This window comes from Scardinius erythrophthalmus (genome assembly GCF_964197995.2).
Source record: "Scardinius erythrophthalmus genome assembly, chromosome: 1".
In the NCBI taxonomy this organism is placed as follows: domain Eukaryota; kingdom Metazoa; phylum Chordata; class Actinopteri; order Cypriniformes; family Leuciscidae; genus Scardinius; species Scardinius erythrophthalmus.
In genome coordinates this window covers 9,818,323-9,845,172 of record NC_138221.1, presented here as the reverse complement: position 1 = coordinate 9,845,172, position 26,850 = coordinate 9,818,323, and the positions used below count along the sequence as shown (strand labels likewise).

Sequence of the window (26,850 nt, the reverse complement as noted above, 5' to 3'; positions counted from 1 at the left end):
CAGTGCCTTTTATAGAAGAGAAGAGACTATAATATAACTAAAAATTACCATTAGGCTATGTAGAATATTTTTGTACTTCACTTTTATTTGTTCCCATGTTCTAGTGTGGTGACTCTGACATTACAATGAACAAAGTAGCCTAATTATGCAATTATTAAAATACAAAAAAGGCTAATAAGTGATAAAAACATCTAACATGGCCACTTCTAACAGATTTAAATTGTCTGCTACTCTTTGCCAGCCCTCTCTCCTGGCTTTTGCAGACTTTGTGTTCCCTGGCGTTTTGATTAAACATTAAAATTCCGAATAAACTTCGATTATTAGTTCTTGCTCTGCTGAGGAGAAAAACTGAGCGCGCTCTTTGGCCACGCTGAGCAGCCAATAGCAGCGTTGCTGATCAATGTTTCTACGATCGATACATATCCCCTTTTAAACCAGCGCATGAACGCGCAGTTATCTCAGATAACTCAATCCAGCGATACTAATCATAAACAACAGGTGAGTTCGAAGAACCCAATTAGCCGGATCATGATTAGCACGATGATATCATCCTGGATGTGTCATTTGATCTCGGATGTAATAAGCAACGTACGAAGAACGAGCCCCAGGCCTCTATTTGAGACCGGCCTTTATTGATCCAAACCTGTAGCCACGCCAGGCGTGTAAAAGAGACAGGCGTCTATTTGGGACTCGGCTATTATTTGAAGTTTTACGGTAATTTCAACACTTTAAAAGTGTAAATATGGGAACAACCCTCAAAGTGTTAGTTCGACACTTTCAAGAGTGTTGCCTCTCGCAACACCGAAGACACAGAGTTACAACATGAACACTAAGAGAGTGAAATATGAACACCTAGGCCCCATTTACACTGCATGGTTCAAGTGACCCAATTCCGATTTTTTCCTCTCATGTGGCACAGATATGACCAGTGAACGTGTAAGCAGGAAAAAAACGCATGGATTTTCTCAGATCGGATTCAGGCCTCATTCATATGTGGTAATAAATCGGATATGAATCGGATACGTGCATTTGCGTCAGCCATGTAAGCAGACAAATCGGATATTCCCCAGTAAATGCGAGTCGTACGTCATTAAAAAAAGGACCTCAACTCAGGTGGACACCACCAACTGCGATCACATGACTTATTAATGGTGCGATGGAGGACGAAGGCTCAACACAGTGGAGTATTTTTTTCCTCCGCCTTACGAGAGCAATGTTTTGCTGATTTTTGAAAATAGTGCGGAAAGCAAAACACTGAATAATTAGAGATGCGTGGATGAGCTCCAACGTCACCCGAATCCGCAGCCAAAAACAAATCATCCATCCACACCAATATTTTTCTCTGATTTAAGTATCCGTACCCGATGGTCAAATTATGTATTCGTATGTGTTGTTACGAGTGAGGATAGATGATCGTCACCTTCAACAGCGGACTCGACGGTTGATGCGCGCATCTAATATGAATGAGCGCTGCTTTTAAATGAACATTTCTTTAAACAAAATTTATTTGACAGAATTTAATTTTCTTAATGGCATAAACAGGCTTTACTCCATTTAAAACTTAAACTGGAATGGAACATACTCATATTTTAGAGAATGTAGTTAATATTTTCGTTAATAATGATTTATCATATCCACTCGCGACCCACCCAAAATTAATCAGAATGTTATTTTTATTAGCCTAATGAACCCGCCCGATCCGCGGATATGATCGCAGAGCCCCCGCGGATATGACCGCGATCCGCGCATCACTATAATAATTTTGTCTGCTTCTGCATCTATTGCATATCGAGCTGTTTTACTTCATTTTCCGGGCCAGAACGTCTACATGTGGTTGTTTTGGCAGTGTATAGTGTAAATGCAAATATCGGATACGGGTCACTTTTACAGATGATGTAAGCGGGACGTCATAAAAATCGGATATAGTCAGCAAATCGGAATTGGGCATCAAGACCTGCAGTGTAAATGCAGCCCTATTCTGCATTACCTACTTTAAAGAACTGTAAAATACACTGACAAATCATGTAATCTGAAAAAAAAACGAATTCACTTTGAAATAAACACATCACTTTATATTACTCTTAAAAACTTTATTTCAAAACAATCCAGAAATTTAAATTGTTGGCTAACCTTAGTCTGGGATCATAAAAGTGTTTTTCTCAATTAAAATAATAACATTTTATATGCGCAGAAACTGAAAATGATCAGATAAAGAGCACCACAAAGCACTATTGTTCCAAGAGTAAAACACTATTCATATTTATTATTATGACCGCCGCTAGCGTAGCTAGCGAATGCGGTCATATAGGGATTGTCAATTATTTTTTTTTTATTTTTTTTTTTGTCATCTACTGAATTTTTCGTCAACGATACCAGGGACACAGAAACACCGGGGAACATGAAATTTGGTGGGCATGTAGCCCCACTAGACTTTTACGGAAAAATTTTGTTTGGTCCCCGGGGGCCACTCCCCCCCCGCGCTGGGCCCCCCCAAACCCAAAAAATTCAGTTTTTCCTAAATAACTACCTGAACCGTGGCTCCGAGGATGAAGAAATGTTTATGGTATGTTGGTCTTAAGGGCCCACATCAACCTAGCCCATAATCACTCATTTGTGATTTGCGCCCCTCCCATAAAAAATGAAAATGCAATATTATTCTGCTTTGATCACTTCTATCTTCAGTTGAGATGTTCAGAACTGCACCATATTTCATGTGTATGATTAACTTGACATCCTCTGGGGGTATGCTAAGTTTCGTAGAATTTCATCCATGGGGGGGGTATAAAATAAATTAATTTATGTGCACATTTAGTGACTGTACACTCATCGGCCTGTAGATGGTGCTGTTGAGCGAAGGGTTGCTGGTTTAGGATGATAAAAGTGCTGACCACGACACTTGAGAATGATCACCGACACCTGTCATCATCCAATCACAGCTTTTTTTAATCACTGTTTTGAGACAAATCATTGTTTGATTTGCGAACATCCTCTGCCGTCTGGTCGCTTCCGCTTCAAGCTGGACTCGTCTCGCACTAACGGTAATTTCCTTTCACTGTCCACGTTTTCATTTCGGCTAATCAATTTTGGCGAATGCAAACAACGTGATTATTGTTCATGAGTCTAACATCCAGCCACGCAAGAAAACATGTTATCTACCTGAGGGAATAATATGCTCAAAAAACATTTCTGATTATTATTAATGTTTTAAAGCTTTTAGAAAGTACATAGAAAGCTTTTGTAACATCTTAACTGTCACTTTTGATTAATGTAATGCATCCTTGCTGAATAAAAGTGACAACCACACGCACAGACACATACAAATCCAAATACACGCATACATACACGCACAGACACACACACACACACACACACACACACACACACATACACAAACAGACATGCACATACTACTACTTTTTTTTAGGTATATACATAAACACGCAATACAGCCAAATTGCTCCACGTCATTTCTTTTTGTGGAAAGCCAGTGCAGGCCTGAGTGGCGGTCATATTTTGTACCGCCATGCGGTAGCCTACATCTAGTTGATTTAATGTCTCACGTGGCTCATCATCAAAGGCTCAATGTAAAACATTTAGCAGTATCTTTTCCTCTAATAAAGCATTTCAATGCATTTAAAATTAGTTTAATATTATATATCTATTAAAATTGCAGCTTAATAACAGATTTTTAAATCATTTTAATCAAACACTGGTGAAACAACCAAATATGTATGTAATGGTGAATTGATAGGACTGTAACTGTAACTGTAGCTAGTTGAGAATAGGTGACCACTGGTGCATCGGTAAGAGTGCAATCCAATACTCTTATTCTCTTCAATGGATTTATTGACAGCCAGCAGATGATTATCTGTCTTCGTGAGTGTACAGTAGCTATGCAGCTGACATGATGCAATAAGTAAAGCTAATAAATGCTAATTAGTACAACTTTCCCTTCAAGTAACTTTAGCTGCTTATATCAAATAACCAAATAATATACCAGATAGCACACATTAGCTAATAACAACAATGTCAGGTCAGGTGATTACACACATAAACACACTAGTAGTGTAACACTATACTAGGTATTAGCATAATGCTAGCGAACTTTATGCTAACATACTGCATTTCAACTGAGTATCCCAGAATAGACAACACTCATAAAAAACCTAAGGCACTAAAATACATGTAAACATTAAGAGCAGGGTACTCACATGTCTCTGTACGCACATGCACAGATAACGACACAGACGTCAACTATGCACTTCAGAAATATCTACGATGTGATGCCCGTGGTCACTCACTCTCACTACTAGCTAAGTTACTAACTCCTAACTCAAAACGAAACCTATCAGTCAGAGCAAACAGATGTCCTCTCGGTGACCCCAAAACGAACGCGCTAATTGGCTGATCCCCGAACATAAATAGGAAGTCCTTTTTTACAATGTCTATGGTATGGCGAAAAATCAATGCCAATAATCACCGAGCATACAACTGATGCTAGCGCGCGCGGTGAATGACTTCCGCGAGAGGATAACAGATCTAAACGGGAACTCGCGAGCTCATTCAAACCCTGCGCGCGCGCATGACATCAGGCTTGTTTGAGATGAGCAAAATCTGCGCAGAATCGATCACCGGTGATCAGCGCGAGATGCATGCCGGTTAGAAATGTGTCCGAGTGCGGTCCGCCTTGCTCTGATGTCATGCTGACGTATGTCAAAAATCTCTCGCGAGCGCAAGGCACACCTGTCGGATTCTGCAGTCGAGCGCAGTTGCTCTCCACCGACTGCGCTGATCAAAAGCATGATGGGAAACGACTTACTGACGACACAGCTTGATGTTCATTGGTTTAAACAACCGTGATGTATTGTTCTCTTTTAACATGTTTGATTTTAAAACTCTGATATCATGTTTTATGTATGTGTGAATATTCCCAAACTATCTAACAGTGCGATCTCTATGGATTATGCAATGTATTTTTTATAAGAAGAAAAGAAAAAAAAACACACGTCTGTATTAAAGAAAAAAAGACTGATAAACATGTATTTGGAATGGAATTCAATAAGTAGGCTACTTTGGGTGTCTTGTTCATTATATTTATTTTCATATAAAAGCAACAGAAAACTTAAATTCCATCCAGTTTATTAGCAACACTGTGCACGAGCGTAAATCCCGCGATATCCGTCTTTGATCTCACAGCTGTCAGATCCACTGCGAGAAGAGAGATCTGTCCGGCTTGCCTGCGCTTTTTTCACTCCTCCCCTCACTGCAGCCGCCTACTCTCGCCTACATTTCAGGCGAGGCAAGGCGCATCTCAAACAAGCCTATCATCTCAGCACGCAATACAAGCCCTCTCGCGCGCGCATGATCATTCCCCCACGCGCTCGCGCTTTATCTGCTCTCGCCTGCTGCTTTTGCTCGCTCGAACACTTTTATTTTTGGCAGTCTTGTTCATTATATTTATTTTCATATAAAAGCAACAGAACTTCTTAAATTCCATTCAGTTTATTAGCAACACTGTGCACGAGCGTGAATCCCGCGATATCCGTCTTTGATCTCGCAGGTGTCAGATCCACTACGAGAAGAGAGAACTGTCCGGCTTGCCTGCGCTTCTTTCACTCCTCCTCTCACTGCAGCCGCCTACTCTCGCTTACATTTCAGGCGAGGCGAGGCGCATCTCAAACAAGCCTATTGATTAAGGCTGAATTCTGTCATTGAATTGTATGATTTTAAGCTTGTTTTTGTATGTTTTTTTTTTTAGGAAGACGAGCTAAAGGGTCAGGCCCTGTCACGGTTAAACATTCCAGAAAATAATGAAAATGTTTTAAATCCAAAACATGTCTAAAAAGGTTATTGAAATTCCTTGCTTGCATGTTAACAGTTTTTATGCTAGCATGCTAGCAGGCTGAGTAATGGCAGTTTAAAATGGCCAACCGTCAGGCCCTGTCACATTCCTGTGTGACACGGCCTTACAAATTAATGTTATTGTTCTTTTTTATTACCTTTATTGCATATGTTATGTATTTAATGCATGCAATAGTAAAATGAAGGCCAAGGTGCTTGATTTTTATACAACTGTGGCCATGGAAGCGATTTAAACACCTGAATTCAATTATTTGGAGGGCTGTCCCAATACTTTTGGCAATATTATGTATGTCCTTGGCTGAATTTTACCATAGTCTAATATTACATTAACATTACAATTATAATAATCATTTAAAAAAGAAATGCCAATCAAAACTTAAATAAAGAACACAAAACATAACTTTTTCTGCATCATCAAAATCCATAAAGTCAGTCCTGTCACACAGGAAATATGACAAAAGTGTACTATTTGAGGGAATATTAATTACTTAATCTCTTTAACTGTGTAGATGAAGGTGGGGGTATATATCCACTACTATGTTTTTATAAAAATCTCCTATTTAAAGGTAGTTATTTTACAACTATATGAGTGCCTGGTGGGTATTCTGTGATTTTGTGCTCTACAGTTGACCTAAAAGTTACTTATATTTCTTAAAGGAATTATAAAACCATGTTAGATACAATCAGGGACATGTGATCAATAAGAAAATGCTAGAAAATGTATCAAAGAAATTCATTAGGAAACCATTCTAACATATACAAATTTGTCTGTGACAGGGTCTGACATTTTAGGGGTGAAATGCATATAAAAATGTATTTTATTTAATCATAAAAACATGCTGAGATGGCATGATATGTGTTTCTCATAGTTTAACATGTCCTCCATACGTTCAGATTTAAGAAAAATATATTTTTTCACCCAAGATTTTTTAAAGTGGAAATGTACGTTTCTGGTAGAATGTCCCGTATATTGTCAGTGGAGTTACTATAGAGTCTGTGGTGTTACTAGGAAAGACAGTAACACCGCGGGCAAATGAGCCCCTAAATCCAGACTTTTCTAAAAATGGAGGCTGCCATCATGATGATTTCAGGATCAGGGGACATTTTGGTATGTATTTATAAAAATGTTGATTAAAATATTTAAAATCTGCAAGTTATCAACATAACACAGACACTAATAAAGTGTGACAGATGAAATTGTCAAACGTCATTTTTTCTAACGGCAGCTGCAGTGACACGATGATGACTTTACCCAGGGCCGGAGTGGGGCCACTTTTCAGCCCGGGAGTTTCAGGCCCAAGACCGGCCCACTTTTTCCATGGTGGAATTCCAAATTAGCACTTTTTCCAATTTGGATAAATGAAGCAACAGTTCAGCTCTTACTATTGTGTAGTTTGTATTAATACATGGTTCAACAAATAATGTAGGAAGGTTAAATAATAATTCACTTAGACTTTATAAGAAGCAATTGCGACTTTATTTCACATAATTCTGACTTTATATCTTGCAATTCTGACTTTATAACACGCAATTGCGAGAATTGCAAGATATAAAGTCAGAATTGCGTGTAAACTCGCAATTGTGAGATAAAAAGTCGCAATTATCTTTTAAAATGTTTTATTCTGTGGCGGAAACAAAGCTTCCATACCTCCTGGCCTCTTCCTCCCATCCATCCTCCCTGACGCGTACCGTTACGGTAGGGCCGGCCCAGCTATCGGTAGGCGCCGGCGGTTCCGCGGCCGCGGTAGTCTACAGGCCTGTTCACACCAGGACGAAGATATTCGGCGACGTTTAACGCCTCGTGACTAAACAAAGGGCGCCAATGTGAGTGTGCACACCGGCGCGAAAAACGGCACGCGTAAAAGCGTCATTTTTTAAAAAACACCTCGGGTTCGTTTTTTTGGTTTGACGCGCCGCTTCAAAAACTATCCGACCAATGAGATTGGCGCTTTTGTTCACGTGTCTGAAGTTACAGTAAAACACAACTTGGGGGCGCTCAAACACAAAAGAGGAGGGGAGAACTCCCTCACTTGGTACAACCCATGCAGAGGCTGTGCGCTGCGGTTCCAGAATGCGGAACGTGTGTAGCCTACTGTAACTAACGTGACAAATGTGAAAAATTTTTTTTAAAAATCCTCGACCGGCCCAAAAGTGAAGCGGCCCACCGGGAATTCTCCCGATTCTCCCGATTACCCACCCCAGGCCTGACTTTACCAATCGCCGATTGGCTCTTATTTAGAAGACGGGGCTCATTCCGCCATATTGAATGTTGCACTTTTCCCCATTCAAAACAATCCGAGTGGCACTTCCTGTGTTATTCTATAGTCTTTGGTAAAGCATTAGCTGGTGAAGCATTATAAAGTAAAGCGATGTCATCTGTTGCATCTGGACCAATCAGACACACAAATTACTCATTATATTTAACTCAATCTCCCAACAAAGGTATATGAAACTTGTTGTGGCAAAAATTATATTAAATTCTCAATTCTCACTGCGTAAGACGACACTCTGATTTGAATTGTCTTTTAAAAGTATTTATTCTTGCAAGAATTGGACCTAGTCATCATCGCACGGTCGGGCTGCGAGATGAGTGAGACAAAGAGGAAGAGTTGGCTGGCAGTTTCATAGTGTATCACCCACTTGTTTAGACAAGAGGAGCAAAAGGAACTTTATGGCTACCCTCCCGAGGCCAGGGGTCTTCTCACCTCTGTAGCCAGAGGTCGCTTCCCAATCATCTTCTGAGTGTCTCTTCCAGATGTATAAACAGAAAACAAGGTTCCCGTACAGATAAGGAACCCATATGGCATTCATTTGCTAAATCTAAAAATGTTCCACCACAAACTGCATCCCAAATGAAGCTTACACAGTGGCAGGACCAGGTGTTCTGTTAATTCTCGTTGAGGAGGAGAAATAAACCCCTTTTAATTCTATATATACCCACTTGGAAAATGTATAAACGTATTCATTCTCTCTTTTGCTTTACTGTTTCAGACTTGTATAACCAGAATCACACGTGTGGCATGTTTGGTCTCTATAAAGGGTAATGTACGACAAGGTTTCTCAATCTTCATCTTGTTCTATGTATTTTGTGTATTTCTTTTACTCATCTGTCATATTGATCTGGATTATTCTCTCTGTGGGGTTCGAGAGGTTAGATAGAGTTCTGTCAGCAGAGTTATATCAAGCCCAAGTTGAGCCCGAACGATGAAACAAGAGTTAAAAATAAAGAAGAAAAAAAAGGGAAACCATAAAGGAGGGGTCTTTCTGCAGAGGTGCACTCGGCTTTGTTTGTGAAATAAAGTCTAATATTTATGGTATCAAAGATCTCTGAAGTCATTTCCCTGAAAAGAAAGAATTAAACCACAACAAATGGCGATGAGGATGGGATTTGGCTTAGGAGCTGAATGAGCCACGAAGGGATCGCTGGTGACTGACACAGACAACAGTGGGCTGCTGTACTTTGAGGTGAGCAGTTGTTGCTTTTGAATAAGGTGTGTGTTAGTCACCAGTGGCCCGGATGTGGTAAGAAAAGCTTCTCCAGATTCAAAGAACTTAAAAAGTGCAGATCTTTGATTTCATAAATAATTGCATGCATTGTCTTTGTAGAGGTCAAGTAGTTGGTTATAGCATGGAGAGCTCCCGATAGTGTTTACCAATGCTTACATAATTCTATGTGGTTTATTTGAGATACTGGTAGCCTATCGCTGATTTAGCGCTAAGAGTTTTGACGTACGTACGTAAGAATCTGTGTTTGCTTATCAAGAGGGCCTTGAGGATGATGAGCAAAGCATGCACACAGAGGATTTATAAGGATATAAGTTAAGTTGTGTTTACTTGTCAAGAGGGCCTGGAAGGATGACAAGCGTATTGATAAAGATATCAATTATTGATCTGTGTTTTCTTGTAAGTGGGCCTGGAAGGATACAAGAATAGCATATATACAGAAGAAGCTAGGTCTTATTTCACTCTGTTGTGTTGAGGAAGTGAATCGCAGAGGTCTATGGAATAGGATAGTTAAATGTGTCACTGTGTTGAGGAGTGAATATTTTAATGTATTGTTCAGATCTGACAAGGGAGTACATAGTGTGTGTGTGTGTGGGGGGGGGGGGGGGGGGGGGGGGGGGAGTGACCTCTGACCCTGGTTGCTTGAAGGGACCGATAATGTGTGAATGAAGGGATATGAAATGGTGTGTATTAAAAAAATTAACTAAGGGAAAACAATTGTTTCAAGATATTAACTAGAATACTGTAGTATAAAAAAGTTAAAATAATAAGACATATATTTAATCAATAAATGTAATAATATATATTAATAGATGAATACAAATAAGATTGCACATGCTTAATATATTATATATTATATCTGAAGACGTCTAAAATTTGTATCTCGTATCCCAGAAGACAGAGTGGAAAAATTATTCCATTGCAGATCAATAAGTTTGTGTTAAGAGAAAATAACTGATGCAGTGCGCTGAATTTAGCAAGACTGAGTGACCAAGTTTCATAAATATTTTACATAAATCTTAGAATTGTAGTAAATGGGATTTGTTGATTGAGAATAAATAATAAGAGTAATTCCTTGATGTTTGTTGAGGAACATTTTATTCACCATTCTAGATTATTTTGAACAGCATGCAAATATAGAAGAAAGATTGAAGTCTGATTTTATGATAGGGAAAATTATTTAATTGTATTATTCTCAGATCATCAGAGTTATATTATTGCTGATATAGAAAAACAGAACTTGTTTGCTTTTTCCTGCAACGAAGAACTTGCTTTACTAAAATAGAAGTGGGGAACTTCTGTGGTCAACCAGTGAGATTATTTATATAAAATAACTAGTAAAACGATGGTTAAAAATTGGAATGTAGATAAAGAGCTAATAGCTTAATTGTAAAAGTTCAATTTGATTCATGCAGATCTCTGAGTGTTCAAATGTCAGATGGCTTCTGTGACCCTGACGAATGGAAGCAACAAGAGGGCAAAGAGGCGAATGCAGAAAGAAGAAGAGAGAAGCGGGTGAGGGGTTCTCGGCTCCCCTCCTGAAGTTCAAAAAGACTCAGAAATTCTGATTTAATGCTGGAAAAGGTCTCACCTTTCACTTGAGACTTTTCCTGAGGACAAAGAGGAAATTCTGAGATGTGGCAGGATCGATCAAAAGCCCAAACTAAGAAGAGGCAGAGAAACAACAGAGCCTGTTCTCCACTCTGCAACGACCTTTGAGTGACAACAAGGCTGACAAAACATGCAGAGCGACAGAACACACTGATCTAAAAACAGAAGAACAGGTGTGGCTACTTCAATCATCACTTAATGAGACTGCTTCAAATTTGGTCAATTATTATATTAACTTTATTCTTCTTGATTATTCACTCATAGCAATTACTTATATTCTCTGCTAAACTAACCCTCTCTGCTTTAGGTACAAGTCCAGGCCTATAAGAAAAAGAAAATAGTGGGAGCTCAACTCACCAAATAGTTCAAACTGAGGCTGGGTTTGATATAGTGAGGGCTATTATTTTCAACAACTATGGGGCTAAAAGCATGATAGAATTATTATCTGGCAAAGAAAAAAATAGACACAAAATGTCAAAGAATTATTATTTTTGTTTACAAAACAAAGATACTGGTCACTCCCATCTTGTTTTAATAATTTTCTAGAGATAGATTGGAGAAGGAAAAATAACTCCAAATGGTTCACAATTAGGAAATCAAAAATGATGTCAAAACTGGGATAATGAGATGGAAACGTTATTGGCCATGGATCCAAGATTAGGTAGAGCTCTCACAAAACAAAAAGATTATGAAAAAGTAGAGCAAACAAATGACAAAATGCATTTGAGAAATTACAATTGGCTGCCTTACTCTCAACTGCACCATGCTTAGGCCTATTATTCTGAAATACTTAATCTAATTGAGTTAGAAAAAAGAAAAAGAAAGAAGGGTTAATAACAACGGTCTTTAACTAAACATTAAGATCACTGACACTTCTGAATAGTGTTTGCGTAGCTGTGTTGTGATGTTGTTTGTCTGGTTTGGTTTTGTTTTATGTCTGTCATCCTGCTGATCCTACGATGTGTTCCCTTGTCTTATGTGTCATATTCTGATTGGTTTATTGCCTTGATTGATCATAGGTGTCCCTTGTCTAGTCATTAGTCTTGTGTGCATTTAAGCCCTCATGTTAGGCTTGTTACTTTGTCAAGTATTGTTTCACTGTAACTGCTGTTGGTAAGCCATCTCCATGTTCTTGTTTTAAGTGCCATCCCACGCCATGCCTTTGTTTTATGTTTGATCTAGTTTTGAATAAATACTGCACTTGGGTTCTTCAACCTGGCCTACAGTGGACTCTGTTACAGGAAGCCCCTGAAGCAAACACAATACTTGGCTATCAGAACCAAAAATAATGAAATTATTACTAGTTCAAGAGGAATAAGCAGAAAATAAAAATTGGACCTAACAATAAGCTGTTGATAATGATAACGAGTTTAATCAATTATCTCAAACAATGAAGAACGAGTTTGTTTCTCTTAAGTGTTATGGCCTCTTCTTCAGCTCCCTGAACACAAAAGCTTTTTCCCGGTGTAATTCTTCTGGTGCTCTTCTTCAGCATGAGAAGGCAGAAGTGATTTTAAAACGAAGGCCCGAGTGAAACTCTTCCCGCATTGATCACATTTAAGGTTTTACTCCGCTGTGGATCTTCATGTGATTCTTCAGCCTTGATTTACATTTCAAACTTCGTTGACGTCCATCAGATCTAAAAGAAACATTAAATCATGTGAGATTTCAAATGAGAGACAAATGTGAAATGAAAAGTGAAGCTCAAAGTCAAGATCACTGATGAGTTTGACAGTCATTTTAATCTCATCAAATCTGGTCAACAGCTGCTGTACACGATTATGATCTATTTTAATGTCATGAAGATGTTTGTGTTATAAAACACTAGTTTGGTCATGAAACAATGTAAATCTGGTGAGCATCAGTGTGCTGTCTTTAAAGTTAAGTGAATGGGTTAAATAAGTTGCTGTGTGCTGCCCTCTACTGGTCAAAGTTAATAATTCAGTGAAGCACTCTCTTCAGTAGAAATCTGTCAGGCAAGAAAGTCAGTGCTGGATTCATGTTGCTGAATTTATTTCTGATACGCTTCTGCCTTGGAGACTATGTGCCTTTTTACAAAACAAAACAACAAGAGGAAACAACTTCAGTAAAATACAAGAAAAGTCAAGACTTGTGTGTTTATTGGACTTTTGAATGTTCACTGGCTGTCTAGCTTTGCCCAAGAGATTGCATTGCAAGGGCAGCACAGTAAAAAGGCACCATCACAGCGGGCTCTAGCTCAAGAAAACATTACTCAGCAAACATGAGTCTACGCTCAGGAGGACATTATCAAAAGAAAGACACTACTATGCAGCAAAACGAAGCTAGTGGAGAACAACAATCAGAGGCTGCAGATCAAACAACCAAAAAGCATGGGCCTCCTGAACAATTTGATGCTAAGTCACAGTTATCAAGAACAGCCTCCAGAGCCTCTCGGCGATCATCATCAACAACTTCTTCAGCCACAAAAGCCTATGCCAAAGCAAAGGCTGCCCAGGCTCAACTAGTTTACGCCAAAAAAGAAGCTGACATGATGAAACAAAGAGCAGACATGGAAGCAAGCATGCTAAAGCAAAAGGCTGACTACGACGCTAGTCTCCATCTTCTCCAGTGCCAAAGAGCTGCTGCTGCAGCTGAAGCTGAAGCTACAGCCTATGAGGAAGCAGAAGTTGAAAGAGAAGAACTCTGCTATAACGAAGACGGGCCTCTCAGTTCAGTCCAACGCACTACTGAGTACGTCCAACAGCAGTCTAAGTTGGCCTTTCGGGAGCTGCCTGCAAAGTACGTAGCTGTGGAGTCACATGATAGAAAAATAAATAAATTGGAAACGCCTGAGGATAAATCGGCGAGTTACCAGGGTATCCAAAACAACACACAGCCAGTTTACAAAGACATAAAAGAAGAGGTATCAATCAACCCTCATAGTACTCCGAAGTACTCAGCCATTCCTGAAAATAAATACTTACCCGAGCCCCAAGGTGCACAAGACTTTGCAAAATATCTTTTCCGAAGGGAAATGGTGACTGCTGGTCTTCTTCAATTTGACGACAAACCTGAAAATTATTGGTCATGGAAATCCTCCTTTCTAAGTGCTACCAAAGATTTGAACCTCTCAGCCAGGGAAGAATTGGACCTATTGACAAAGTGGCTAGGAGCTGAATCGTCAGAACAGGTCAAGAGAATTCGAGCAGTTCATGTCCTAAATCCCGCTGCAGGAGTCAACTTGGTTTGGCAGCGTCTCAAAGAGTGTTATGGGACACCAGAAGTCATTGAAGACGCACTACTCAAAAAGATTGAACATTTTCCGAGGCTGACAAACAGAGATAATGTTAAGCTGAGAGAGCTGGGTGACATTCTCCTTGAATTGGAGTGTGCTAAGGAAGACGGTGCTCTACCAGGCCTCTCGTATTTGGATACAGCTCGTGGGGTAAAACAAATAGTGGAAAAGCTCCCGTATAACCTCCAAGAAAAGTGGACAAGCCTTGGAAGCAAATTCAAGGAGGACAACAGAGTAGCTTTTCCTCCTTTCTCTGTCTTCTCCAAGTTTGTCCGACAACAGGCAAGATAAAAAACGATCCCAGTTTCACTATATCCACCTCCAGCAGTCATGCCTTTTCCAGAACAGAAAAGCCTCTGAAATACAATAATAAACCCACGGTGACTGTACACAAAACAGACATCCCTTCAGAACTGTCAGGCATCCAAACCAGTCCTGTTTTAAAGAAATTGGATGAACCAGACCGTCTGTGTCCAATACACAAGAAGCCCCACCCACTGAAAAAATGTAAGCTTTTTAGAGACAAACCCCTAGACCAGCGCAAATCATACCTCAGGGAGAATCGCATCTGCTATAGATGTTGTGGATCTACTCAACATATGGCAAAGGACTGCAAGACGACTGTCAAGTGCTTCGAGTGCAACAGTGACAAACACATTGCGGCCCTGCATCCAGGTCCTCCTCCCATAACCACACAGAGTGCTATGGGTGACAAAGACGACAGCGGGGAGCACATTGAAAGCTCATCTTCTTCAGTCACCTCCAAGTGCACAGAGATTTGTGGAAACGCAGATAGCTCACACTCATGTTCCAAAATCTGCTTGGTGAAAGTATATCCTGCAGGAAAAAAAGAGAAGGCAATTAAGATGTATGCAGTGCTAGATGAGCAAAGTAACAAGTCCCTAGCCAAGACAGAGTTTTTTAACCTCTTCGAGGTCAACGCCAGCTCCACCCCATACACGCTGAAAACCTGTTCTGGAAAATCAGAGACTTCAGGTAGGAGAGCTGCTAATTTCATCATTGAGTCCATGGATGGGAAACTACAGCTTCCCTTACCCACCTTAATAGAGTGTGACATGGTGCCTGATGATAGGACAGAAATTCCGTCCCCAGAAATTGCTCACCATCACCCCCACCTTCAGCCAGTTGCTTCCAAGATTCAGCCTGTAGACCATGACGCTCCTATCCTCTTGCTCTTAGGAAGAGACATCCTTAGGGTGCACAAGGTGCGTGAGCAAATCAACGGGCCCCACAACGCGTCATATGCCCAGCGGCTAGACCTTGGCTGGGTCATTGTGGGAGAAGTGTGCTTGGGAACAGTTCACAAACCATCAGAGGTCAACGTCTACAAAGCCAACATACTGCACAATGGTCGCACATCCTTTCTGAGGCCATGTCCTAACCGCATCCACGTGAAGGAAGACTACAGTGGCATGACACAGCATCACGGTCCAACCTTCCCTACATGTGAAAAGGACACAAATCTCATTATGAGTGCAGACAACCTAGGATGTTCAGTGTTTGACAGGTCAAAGGATGATGACAAGCCTGCACTATCTATAGACGACAAAGCTTTCCTGGCCATCATGGATACAGAGGTCTATCAAAATAAAGGAAACAGCTGGGTGGCACCTTTACCATTCCGCTTTCCAAGACGGCGCCTTCCAAGCAACAGGGAGCAAGCTTTGAAACCGCTTTGCTCACTACGAAGAATGCTAGAGAAAAAAAACAAAAATGAAAGATCACTATATCAAGTTCATGCAGACCATGTTAGATAATGATCAAGCTGAGACTGCTCCACCTTTAGACAAAGATAAAGAGCACTGGTACCTGCCGACATTTGGTGTATATCACCCGCAAAAGCCAGACCAGATACGGGTTGTGTTCGATTCAAGCGCTGAATGTGATGGTACATCTCTTAATGACGTGCTGCTCAGTGGACCAGACTTGAACAATACTCTGTTGGGAGTTCTTATGCGGTTCCGAAGAGAACCAATAGCCCTAACAGCAGATGTACAACAAATGTTTTATTGCTTTGTTGTCCAAGAAGAACACAGAGACTATCTTCGGTATCTCTGGTATGAGGACAACGACACCAGCAAGAATGTGGTAGAGTACAGGATGAAGGTCCATGTTTTTGGAATCAGCCCTTCACCTGCTGTAGCTATCTACTGCATGAGACGAGCAGCTCAAACAGGGGAAAAAGAACATGGGTTAGATGCAAGACAGTTTGTTGAGAGACAGTTTTATGTTGACGATGGTCTCACCTCAGTTGCCACACCTGAAGAGGCAATAGATCTCCTCACACGAACCAGAGAGATGTTAGCAGAATCCAACCTGCGACTGCACAAAGTGGCATCAAACAGTAACCAGGTAATGGAAGCCTTCCCAGCAGAGGACCGTGCCAAGGATCTAAAGGATCTGGATCTTGGAGTGGATCCTCTTCCGCTTCAAAGGAGCCTGGGGCTCTCCTGGAACTTGAAAACAGACAGCTTTACATACCTGGTGTCCTGTGAAGAGAAGCCATTTACACGGAGAGGCGTGTTGTCAACGGTCAACAGTTTGTATGACCCTTTGGGCTTCGTAGCTCCCATAACAATGCAAGGGAAAGCTTTAGTCCGAGATTTGTCATCTGAGCAGAGTGAGTGGGATGCTCCTCTACCCCCTAAAAAGGAGGCAGAATGGAACCTGTGGAAGAACTCATTAAAGGCTCTTGAAGACCTGCACATACAGAGGTGCTACATTCCAGTCTCGCTGTCTGCAACACAGAGTACAGAACTGTGTATATTCTCAGACGCTTCTACAGTAGCTATAGGAGCTGTGGCCTACTTGAGAGCAGTCGACACTGACAGACAATTCCATGTTGGATTTGTCATGGGAAAGTCGAAATTGGCTCCTCGCCCTGCCCACACCATTCCACGACTTGAGCTCTGTGCAGCTGTGTTGGCTGTGGAACTATACGAGCTGATCAGGGATGAAATTGACATTGAGGTAGAAGCTGTGAAGTTTTTCACTGATAGCAAGATTGTGCTTGGCTATATCCACAACTCTACAAGAAGGTTTTATATGTACGTCTCCAACCGAGTAACTAGGATTCGGAGATCCACACGCCCTGAACAGTGGCACTATGTACAGACAGACTTGAACCCAGCAGACCATGCAACCAGGTCTCTACCAGCAGCCCAACTCCAACTCAGCAACTGGTTTTCAGGACCAGCCTTCCTGTATTGTGACAAAGCAGCAGAGTCTCCTGAATCTAATTTATTCACCCTCATTGAGCCTCAAGCTGATGAGATTCGTCCTGAGGTTATGACTCTGACAACAAGGGCATCAGAGTCCCAGTTGAGCTCACAACACTTTGAACGATGCTCAAGCTGGAGAACACTCCATCAAACCATAGCCAGACTCATTCATGTTGCTGCATCCTTCAAAGGAAAGACAGACAAGGCAGATAGGAAGGGATGGAAGTGTTTTAAGGAAATGTCCAGCATAAGGGAGCTTTCACAAGCCAAAGCTGTGATTACTAGATCTGTCCAGCGCGACGTCTTCAAGGAGGAAGTGAAATGTCTTAATGACAGACAGACATACTCCAAGCAAAACACACTCAAGAAGCTCAATCCAGTGTTAGATAAAGATGGTCTACTTTGTGTCGGAGGTCGCCTTTCTTCTGCAGATCTATCGAAAGAAGAAAAGCATCCACTGATCATCCGCCATTCCCATCATATTGCCACTCTACTTGTGAGACACTTTCATGAACAAGTAGCTCACCAAGGTGACGTCACATTACAGAAGGAGCAATTCGAGCAGCTGGATACTGGATAATTGGGGGTAAGCGTCTTGTGTCTTCTGTTATCCACAAATGTGTTACCTGCCGCAAACTACGAGGGAGTTTGGAGGACCAGAAGATGGCAGATCTGCCTGCAGATAGACTCACCCCTGAACCTCCGTTCACCAGTGTTGGCCTTGATGTTTTTGGGCCATGGACTATCATGACACGTCGCACAAGAGGAGGAAGTGCGGAAAGCAAACGCTGGGCTGTGCTCTTTGCATGCATGTCAACCAGAGCTGTGCATATTGAGCTTATTAAAACCATGTCAACTGACAGTTTTATCAATGCTCTAAGGAGGTTTTTCTCTATTCGTGGTCCAGCAAAACTTCTGCGGTCTGATAGAGGGACTAACTTTGTGGGAGCTTGTAAGGAGTTGGATATGAACACAGATGACACAGCAGTAAGGAAGTACCTCCAGGAGAAAGGATGCTCCTGGGTTTTTAATCCCCCACACGCTTCTCACATGGGAGGCTCATGGGAGAGACTTATCGGAGTTGCCAGGCGCATTCTAGATGCAATGCTGCTTCAGACAAAAACAACCCGTCTAACACATGAAGTCCTGAGCAATTTCATGGCTGAGGTGATGGCGATTATAAATGCAAGACCCCTTGTGTCTGTATCCACCGACCCAGATATGCCTGCAGTACTCACCCCAGCTATGCTTCTTACTCAGAAGACAAGTGCTATTGAAGCTCCCTATGGAAACCTTGGTATTGCTCAGTTGCATGCAAAGCAGTGAAAGCAAGTCCAGTGTCTTGCTGACACTTTTTGGAAGAGATGGAAAGGAGAATATCTATCTACTCTGCAGAGCCGCCGGAAGTGGACAAAAGACAAGCCGAATGTCAAAGAAGGAGATGTTGTCTTGTTAAAGGGTCATGAAACCCCCCTCTTTCAGCTCAAGTCTAGCTCATAATCTTTTTGAAAAATGCAACTTAAATGGGCGTGGTGGCTGTGAGAAGAAGGGAGGGGAGTGGGTGTGGTCAAAGCCAGTGGCCAATGCATATCGACCGTCACTGTCAGTGGTAAAACGTGAGGAAATGCTAGATTTTTTATAGCTGGCAAAGTTAAAGTCTAATGAAATACACTGACACCTTATTTTTGTCCTTAAAAAGTAACTGAATGCCCTGCTACACATAGCCTACTACAGTAATCATTCTATTTAAAACATACATGTACATGCATATCGGCCATTATAAAATATATATTTGTTTATATACACTAACACTATAAATGCATATATTTGAAAATAATAAATTTTCCGCTTAAAAAAAAAAAAAAAAAAAACGTTCCGTAAATAGCCTAGACTACGCGCCCCCTAAACCCACTAAAGATGGACAATGAATGTGACATAAATTTGCACAAACTAAGCATGCGTTGATGTATTATCGAAATATCTACATTTTAATAACGAGTGATTATTTAACAAAAGGCAAGTAAAAACGGTCAGGGTTACATTTAGACACAAACACACACACACACACACACACACACACACACACACACACCTCTGAAGCGATAGAAAAGTCCTCGGGACCGCATCACTAGCAAGACGAAACCTGCATTGGTGTACAAGGCTGAAGTCCACCATTCTCCAGTTGAATGGTTGCTACACACACATAGTTTAGATGTGCCCGTGGTTGATGGCCGGCCAACCAACCGCCCGCAGTCAGAGTCCAGCCCTGGCAGCATCGCGGGGAAAGATGCACTGGAACTTTTGCACCATGAAAACAAACGCATCTACTACGCGATATCACAGTTTGACATGTCTGTCTTTGGAAAGATCCACGTGGTATCATCATGATTAATTCAGTGAAGTGTCTTCTCATTGGATATGAAGGCTCAGCCTCATTAATAATTATGAGAGAACGATGAGTCATCACCGGACGATCCGTACAGAAAAACGTCACATCCTGTGACGTGGACTCGATGAAGATTTCAAACCCGGAAGACGAAAATAGCCGATACAAACTCAAATTTAACCATTTATATCCTATTATTAAATTTTACAGATTATAACATTGTCTTCTATGGTGTTCAACACACCTACCTCTGTTAAAATCTCAGAAAAATTGGTTTAGGGTTTCATGACCCTTTAAAAGACAGCCAGGCTCACAGAAATGAATGGCCAATGGGACTAGTAGTCAAGGTTTTGCCAAGCAGTGACAATAGGGTCCGCAAGGTAGAGGTCAGGACTGTGAAGGACGGGACAGCTAAGGTGTTTCTAAGGCCCGTCTCAGAAATGGTAGTCCTTCTTTCAGAGACTTTGTGAAAGTACTCTTAAGTATGTTGCTGTCAAAAGACGTTCTCCCTCATTTAGTAGGTCTGTAGTGATATAATGTTGTTATATCAAGCGGGGAGTGTGCTGTCTTTAAAGTTAAGTGAATGGGTTAAATAAGTTGCTGTGTGCTGCCCTCTACTGGTCAAAGTTAATAATTCAGTGAAGCACTCTCTTCAGTAGAAATCTGTCAGGCAAGAAAGTCAGTGCTGGATTCATGTTGCTGAATTTATTTCTGATGCGCTTCTGCCTTGGAGACTATGTGCCTTTTTACAAAACAAAACAACAAGAGGAAACAACTTCAGTAAAATACAAGAAAAGTCAAGACTTGTGTGTTTATTGGAGGACTTTTGAATGTTCACTGGCTGTCTAGCTTTGCCCAAGAGATCGCATTGCAAGGGCAGCACAATCAGCATGTTCTTCATCATGAAGAATGAATGAGGAATCAAGAATAAACACCAACCTCTTTGTTCTTTAGTATCATTGTTTCATTCTGCAGGTTCTGGATCACTGGCGATCTCTCTGTCCTCTCTTTCCAAATGCTTTCTGGCAGTTCTGCTAAAAACAAACAAGTTTCATTTCTTACCGACATGATGCGAGAGGAATAATCAATATTTCAAGTACTAAGGCTAATCACATGTTATAAAAAATAGTGACCATGATCATGTAACCTAACCGTGTTGTTCAATAAAACCCAAATTATGACTTACTTTGATACTTTATTTGAACCAATTATTGCTTGTTATTATAAATTTGTATTTTAATGGCTGTTGTTTCACTTGGATGTATCTTTATTACCACATTTATGTTTGATTACTCGATTTATCGGTGGAATAATTGGTAAAATACTCAATTACTAAAATAATCGATAGCTGCAGCCCTACTTTACTTTTGCTTTAAAAAAGGATTTCATAGAAATTTGAATTTCATTTGGCGTTTCACTACTGAAGTCCTCTGTTTATTTATTTCATCTAGCTGTGCTGAAGAAATCTGTGCTGTGATATCTCAGACTTATTATTGTTATTACTAATATTTACTGTTATTTTATTTTTTATTTTATGTTTCTATACAAATTTTTACTAATTTAGTCAATATATTAATCAATACAAAAAATAGTCGTTAGTGGCAGCCCTAGAAAAAAACTATTGTGGAGTGGAAACGGCTTACAAGTCAATAATCAATGCTTGTCCCGAGAGCGAGCGAGTCTCTGTTCAACTTTACAGAACGAGCTCCAGGACCTCAAGTTGATGAAGAGCAATAATTCTGACTAAAATACACATTGGTTTATTCTACATTAATCTACATTGTTCATAGAAGATTAACATGAAGGATGCGATAACATGCGATGATGTTTTCATTGTTTTGTTTACTTTTCTGACAATGTATATAACAAATATTTATGTGTTATACTTGAGAGTAAAGAGAATGGAATATTCACAGGAATATATATATATATATATATATATATATATATATATATATATATATATATATATATATATATATATATATATATTAGGGGTGTGCAAAGCAGCCGGTATTTGTATCTGTATTTGTATTTGTTGAGTGGGGAAAAGTATTTGTATTTGTATTTGTATTCGAGTCAAATTCAAAATAGGTGTAAAAAATCCTTTTTTTTTTTTTTTTTTGTGTGTTACACTTCTAATTTACGTTATAGTGTAAGTATTCTTTAATTATATCCATTATAATAATTATGGATATGCAATATTGGTTGATGTTTTTCCATAAATCCAGCAATGAACATGTAACAAGGAACGTCATTGAAAAGAAAATAACATAACAGCCATTACCAACGTTAACGTTACTGTGTCAACAGCCTATTGTCTAAATTACAGAGCTAACACTAGTGTTGTCGGTACCAAAATTTCAGTACCAATACCAGTGAAAATCCACGGTTCTCGGTACCAATTTCGGTACCAAAGCTTAATTTAGATTATATTTACATATATTAAAGTGTATATCACGGTTACAAAGATGGAAACTGTAGTATTAAAAACACTTTACAATAAGATTCAATTTGTTAGATAACATTAGATAAAATAACCTAACAATAAACAATATACTGTCGCAATTATTCTCCTTGGGGTTAATTTAAAAATACATTTTTAAAATCAAAAGATAACATTATTTATGTTAACATTATTTAATGCACAATGACTGAAGTGAACAAACATGACCAATAGAGTGTTTGTATTAAATAACATTCACAAACATTAATTAATGTTGTAAAAATATATTGTTCACTCAATGTGTTGAAGTTAGATAACGCTAATGAATGGTATCTTATTGTAGTGTTACCAAACAGGAGATAAAACGCGTTTTATTTGACTTGACTGTACTTTTATTTAATCCAAAACTGCATTCATATTTAATTTTAAAAGAGCTTTTTAAACCTGCTAAGAGTTATCCAGCCAAGAATAAGCCTAGAACAGCTTTCTACTTCCTGCTCAGCTACTGTTTGGACGCTCTTGCTTACTGCTCCGCGCTTTGCTCTATCGCTTTTACATTTTATCTCCTATTTTTTTAAATATTTTATTTCCTTTATTTTATTTCCTTTTATCAACTAATTTTAACTTAAGCAAATCATCACAGTGCTCATACGACAAAGTTTGGATTACTATTTACCCGACCAGCTTACATTCCGGGAAAGGAAAACACAACTGCCTACAAGGATAAGAGAAAATGCCTCTTCTGGAATCTACTTGCTGCACTAACTGCCACAGACTTTTACAAAGGATTGCAGTTCTTGAAACAAAGTTACTAACGGGACCACCAAACCAGACGGAGCACACAACAGAGCTTCATCATGGACACCCTCAGCATACCGGTGAGTCACATGAAACTAGTGCTCCTCGACAGGTAGAGAAACAAGCCGATCGACTTACTAATCGATGGCACAAACAGGGAGCGAGACCCAAAGGCACTCGAGACATCAGATTGTCACAAGCAACACATATTGCCGCAGTAGCCTCCTCTACCCCAGATACAGCTCTGACAAGGATTGCAAACACTGGTCTCCTACCACCGCCTATACATCTTGAGAACAGATTTGAAGTGCTAATGAATGTAAATGAGGAATCCCCAAATGTGATGAATGTGATCAAACACAGCCTGAATGGGCCAGTAGCTAACACTGATGCTAACTGGCGCTCAAGGTCGAGCAGACAGCGGCACTCAGCTCAGAGCGCAGCCGAGCCCAGGACTCTGATAGTGGGTGACTCCATAATCAGAAACATTAGCAGCAGGGATACAACTACGTGCTGCCTTCCACAAGTAACAACTTCTGATGTAAACAGGGAACTTCAGAACATTCTGATGAAACATAAGACTGCAAATCGACTCATCATTCATGTGGGGAAGAATGATATTCATAAAGAGCAGTCAGAACTCCTTAAGAAGGATTTCAATGAACTTTTTGAAACACTTAAAAAACTGAAAGTCCAAACATTCATCAGTGGACCTCTTCCAGCAAGAGGAACAAACAGGTTTTCAGGGTTGCTTGGGCTTAATACATGGCTGCAAAAAACCTGCAATATAAAAGCAGTGAACTTCATTGACAATTTCAATCTTTTCTGGAGTCAGAGACAACTGTTTCATCGGGATGGCCATCACCCAAACAAACTTGGTTCAAGAGTGTTAAAGGACAATATCTACTTCTCCCTCAATCATCCTTCTGCAGTGTGTGCCAATCCACTCAATCTGAACGGCACACACACACCTGGACACAGTATGAATGACCACGGGACTTCACTTCAGCAGCAAAATGGATGATAACACCACTCCGCCACAACAACCTATGCTCACGGACACAATCTCAGCTGAGCCCTGCCCACAGAGCTCACCACAGACAGACATATCAGAACTGCTTGAAGATTCACCACCCAAGGACGACTTCCTGGAAAACAGCCAGGGAAGCCAGGACAGCATATCACAACCTCCGATAACACCAGAGCAACAGCCCCTTTCACCAGACACTCTCTCCCTCTCGCCAACACTCCTGTGCTTCTCACAGAAAATGGAAGAACTGGTGTATGCTGGAACCAGACTACCCCACTCTTTTGCTGCAAGCCCCCAGATACCAACCAAAAAAAGACAGGCACCGCTACCACCAAAGCCTGCGGGCCCAGCTCGCCCTCCCCCTCCTGTGAGAGCTCTTCGGCCTCTGCCACAACGCCAGGGCCCACACCCTCCTCCATCTGCTCGAGGTGAACCAAAAACAACTGATACCAGCTCTCAGTGATATGTGTCGGGTCCCCGTTTTGATAACAGTAACTTTCACAAATGTTTACAAAACAAACGGGAACCCAGTGTGCCTGTATCTTTCTCTATTGATGTTTTATTACAAGATAGAAAGTCTAAGGCCTTCAATAGCCGTACAGCAAACCTAACTAATCTGGTGCCTATTACACGTCAAACTAATATTGATGTCAGGAAAAGTAAGTCTGTTAAGTTATCACTCTTTAACATTCGCTCACTTAAAAATAAATCACTTCTAGTCAACGACTTAATAACCACAAACAACCTGGATTTTATGCTTCTGAATGAAACCTGGCTAGAAGACAGCTGCAGTGCAACAGTCCTCAATGAAGCAGCCCCTCCTAACTTTACTTGTATGAGTGTCTGCAGAGCTGTTAAGAGAGGTGGGGGTCTAGCTGCTCTTTTTAAAGATATCTATCAATGTAAGAAAATATCATTTGGGAATTACTTGTCTTTCGAATATCTGGGTTAAAAGGTGCTCCACGCACTTTACTTATCATTATTTACAGGCCTCCAAAATACTCTCCAGCCTTTGCTGAGGATTTTACAGAACTATTATCAACAATTACATCAGAGTTTGACTGTTTTGCCATTGCTGGAGATTTTAACATCCACATCAATAGTGCAGAAAACAACATGGCTAAAGAAATCAAAAGTGTTTTAAAAACTTTTGACCTGACTCAGCATGTACATGGACCCACACACAATCGTGGACACACTCTAGATTTACTCATCAGTAAGGGTCTAAACATTTCATTGAATGATATTAAGGATGTCGCACTGTCTGATCATTTCTGTATTTTCTTTGATATATTGATCTCTCCTGCCACTGAAGCTAGATCTGTGTCTGTCAAGAAGAGATGCTTAAATGAGAACACTAGTGTACTATTTATGAAGGCTATATCTTTAACACCAAGCATATCTGCAGACTCTGTTGATTTTCTCCTTGATTCTTTTAACTCAAAAGTTAAAAGTGTAATTGATGATATTGCTCCTGTTAAAGTCAGGAAGAAGAATGGCAGACAAAAAGCACCTTGGAGAAACTCAACAGCAGTGCAAAATATGAAAAGACAATGTAGAAAAGCAGAGCGCATGTGGCAGAAGACAAAACTTGTAGTCCATTATAACATCTACAAAGACAGCATCCATGCTTTTAATAGGGAACTAGGCAAAGCTAGACAGACTTTCTTCTCAAATATTATAAACAGTAATTTAAACAACACACGCAGTCTTTTTGCTACTGTAGAGAGACTGACAAACCCCCCAAGCCAGATTCCCAGTGAAATGCTCTCAGACAGCAAGTGCAGTGAGTTTGCTTCTTTCTCTCTGAGAAAATCAATAATATCAGAGAGGTGATCAGCACATCCTTGAGTTGCCCTAGGGTCAGACAGATCAAACTGCCTGAGAAAGTAGTTACTATGTCTGATTTCAAAGAAATTGATGGCAAAATTTTGGAAGAAACCGTACAGCACCTTAAAACATCAACCTGCGCTCTTGACACACTTCCCACATCATTTTTCAAAAGTGTGTTGAACAGTTTTCAGTTGGATGTGTCAAAACTTTCTTCAGTTAAACAAAGACAAAACTGAAGTCATTGCATTTGGAAACAAAGATGAAGTTCTCAAGGTGAACGCATACCTTCACTCTAGGGGTCAAACAACTAAAAATCAAGTCAGGAATCTTGGTGTGACACTAGAGTCAGACCTTAGTTTCAGTAGTCATGTCAAAGCAATAACTAAATCAGCATACTATCATCTGAAAAATATTGCAAGAATTAGATGCTTTGTTTCCACACAAGAAACTTGTGCATGCTTTCATCACCAGCAGGGTGGATTATTGTAATGGACTCATCACAGGCCTTCCCAAAAAGACCATAAGACAGTTGCAGCTCATACAGAACGCTGCCGCCAGGATTCTGAGCAGAACTAGAAAATATGAACATATCACACCAGTCCTCAGGTCTTTACACTGGCTCCCAGTTAAATTTAGGATTGATTTTAAAGTATTATTACTGGTATATAAATCATTCAATGGCCTAGGACCTCAATAGATTGCAGATATGCTCACTGAATATAAACCCAACAGATCACTCAGATCACTAGGATCATATCAGCTAGAAATACCAAGGGTTCACTCTAAGCATGGCGAGTCTGCTTTTAGCTATTATGCCAGCCGCAGCTGGAACCAGCTTCCAGAGGAGATCAGACGTGCTCCTACTGTAGTCACATTCAAATC

At 40.3% G+C, this 26,850-nt stretch overlaps 1 protein-coding gene across 2 annotated transcripts in view; it reads right to left on the bottom strand.

The window, feature by feature from the left end:
- Positions 1-10,453: 10,453 nt before the first annotated feature.
- LOC308687539 (uncharacterized protein) overlaps positions 10,454-26,850 on the bottom strand; it is a 35,882-nt gene continuing 19,485 nt past the window's right edge. The window contains exons 4-5 of one of the 2 annotated variants that reach the window (XM_081360137.1): positions 20,801-20,895; positions 10,454-12,616 (exon numbers count right to left, since the gene is read on the bottom strand). In XM_081360137.1, the coding sequence (XP_081216263.1) occupies positions 20,826-20,895 (70 nt within the window). In that variant the 3' untranslated portion in view covers positions 10,454-12,616; positions 20,801-20,825. The remainder of the gene's footprint in view (positions 12,617-20,800; positions 20,896-26,850) is intronic. The other variant, XM_081360138.1, reaches the window with a different exon arrangement.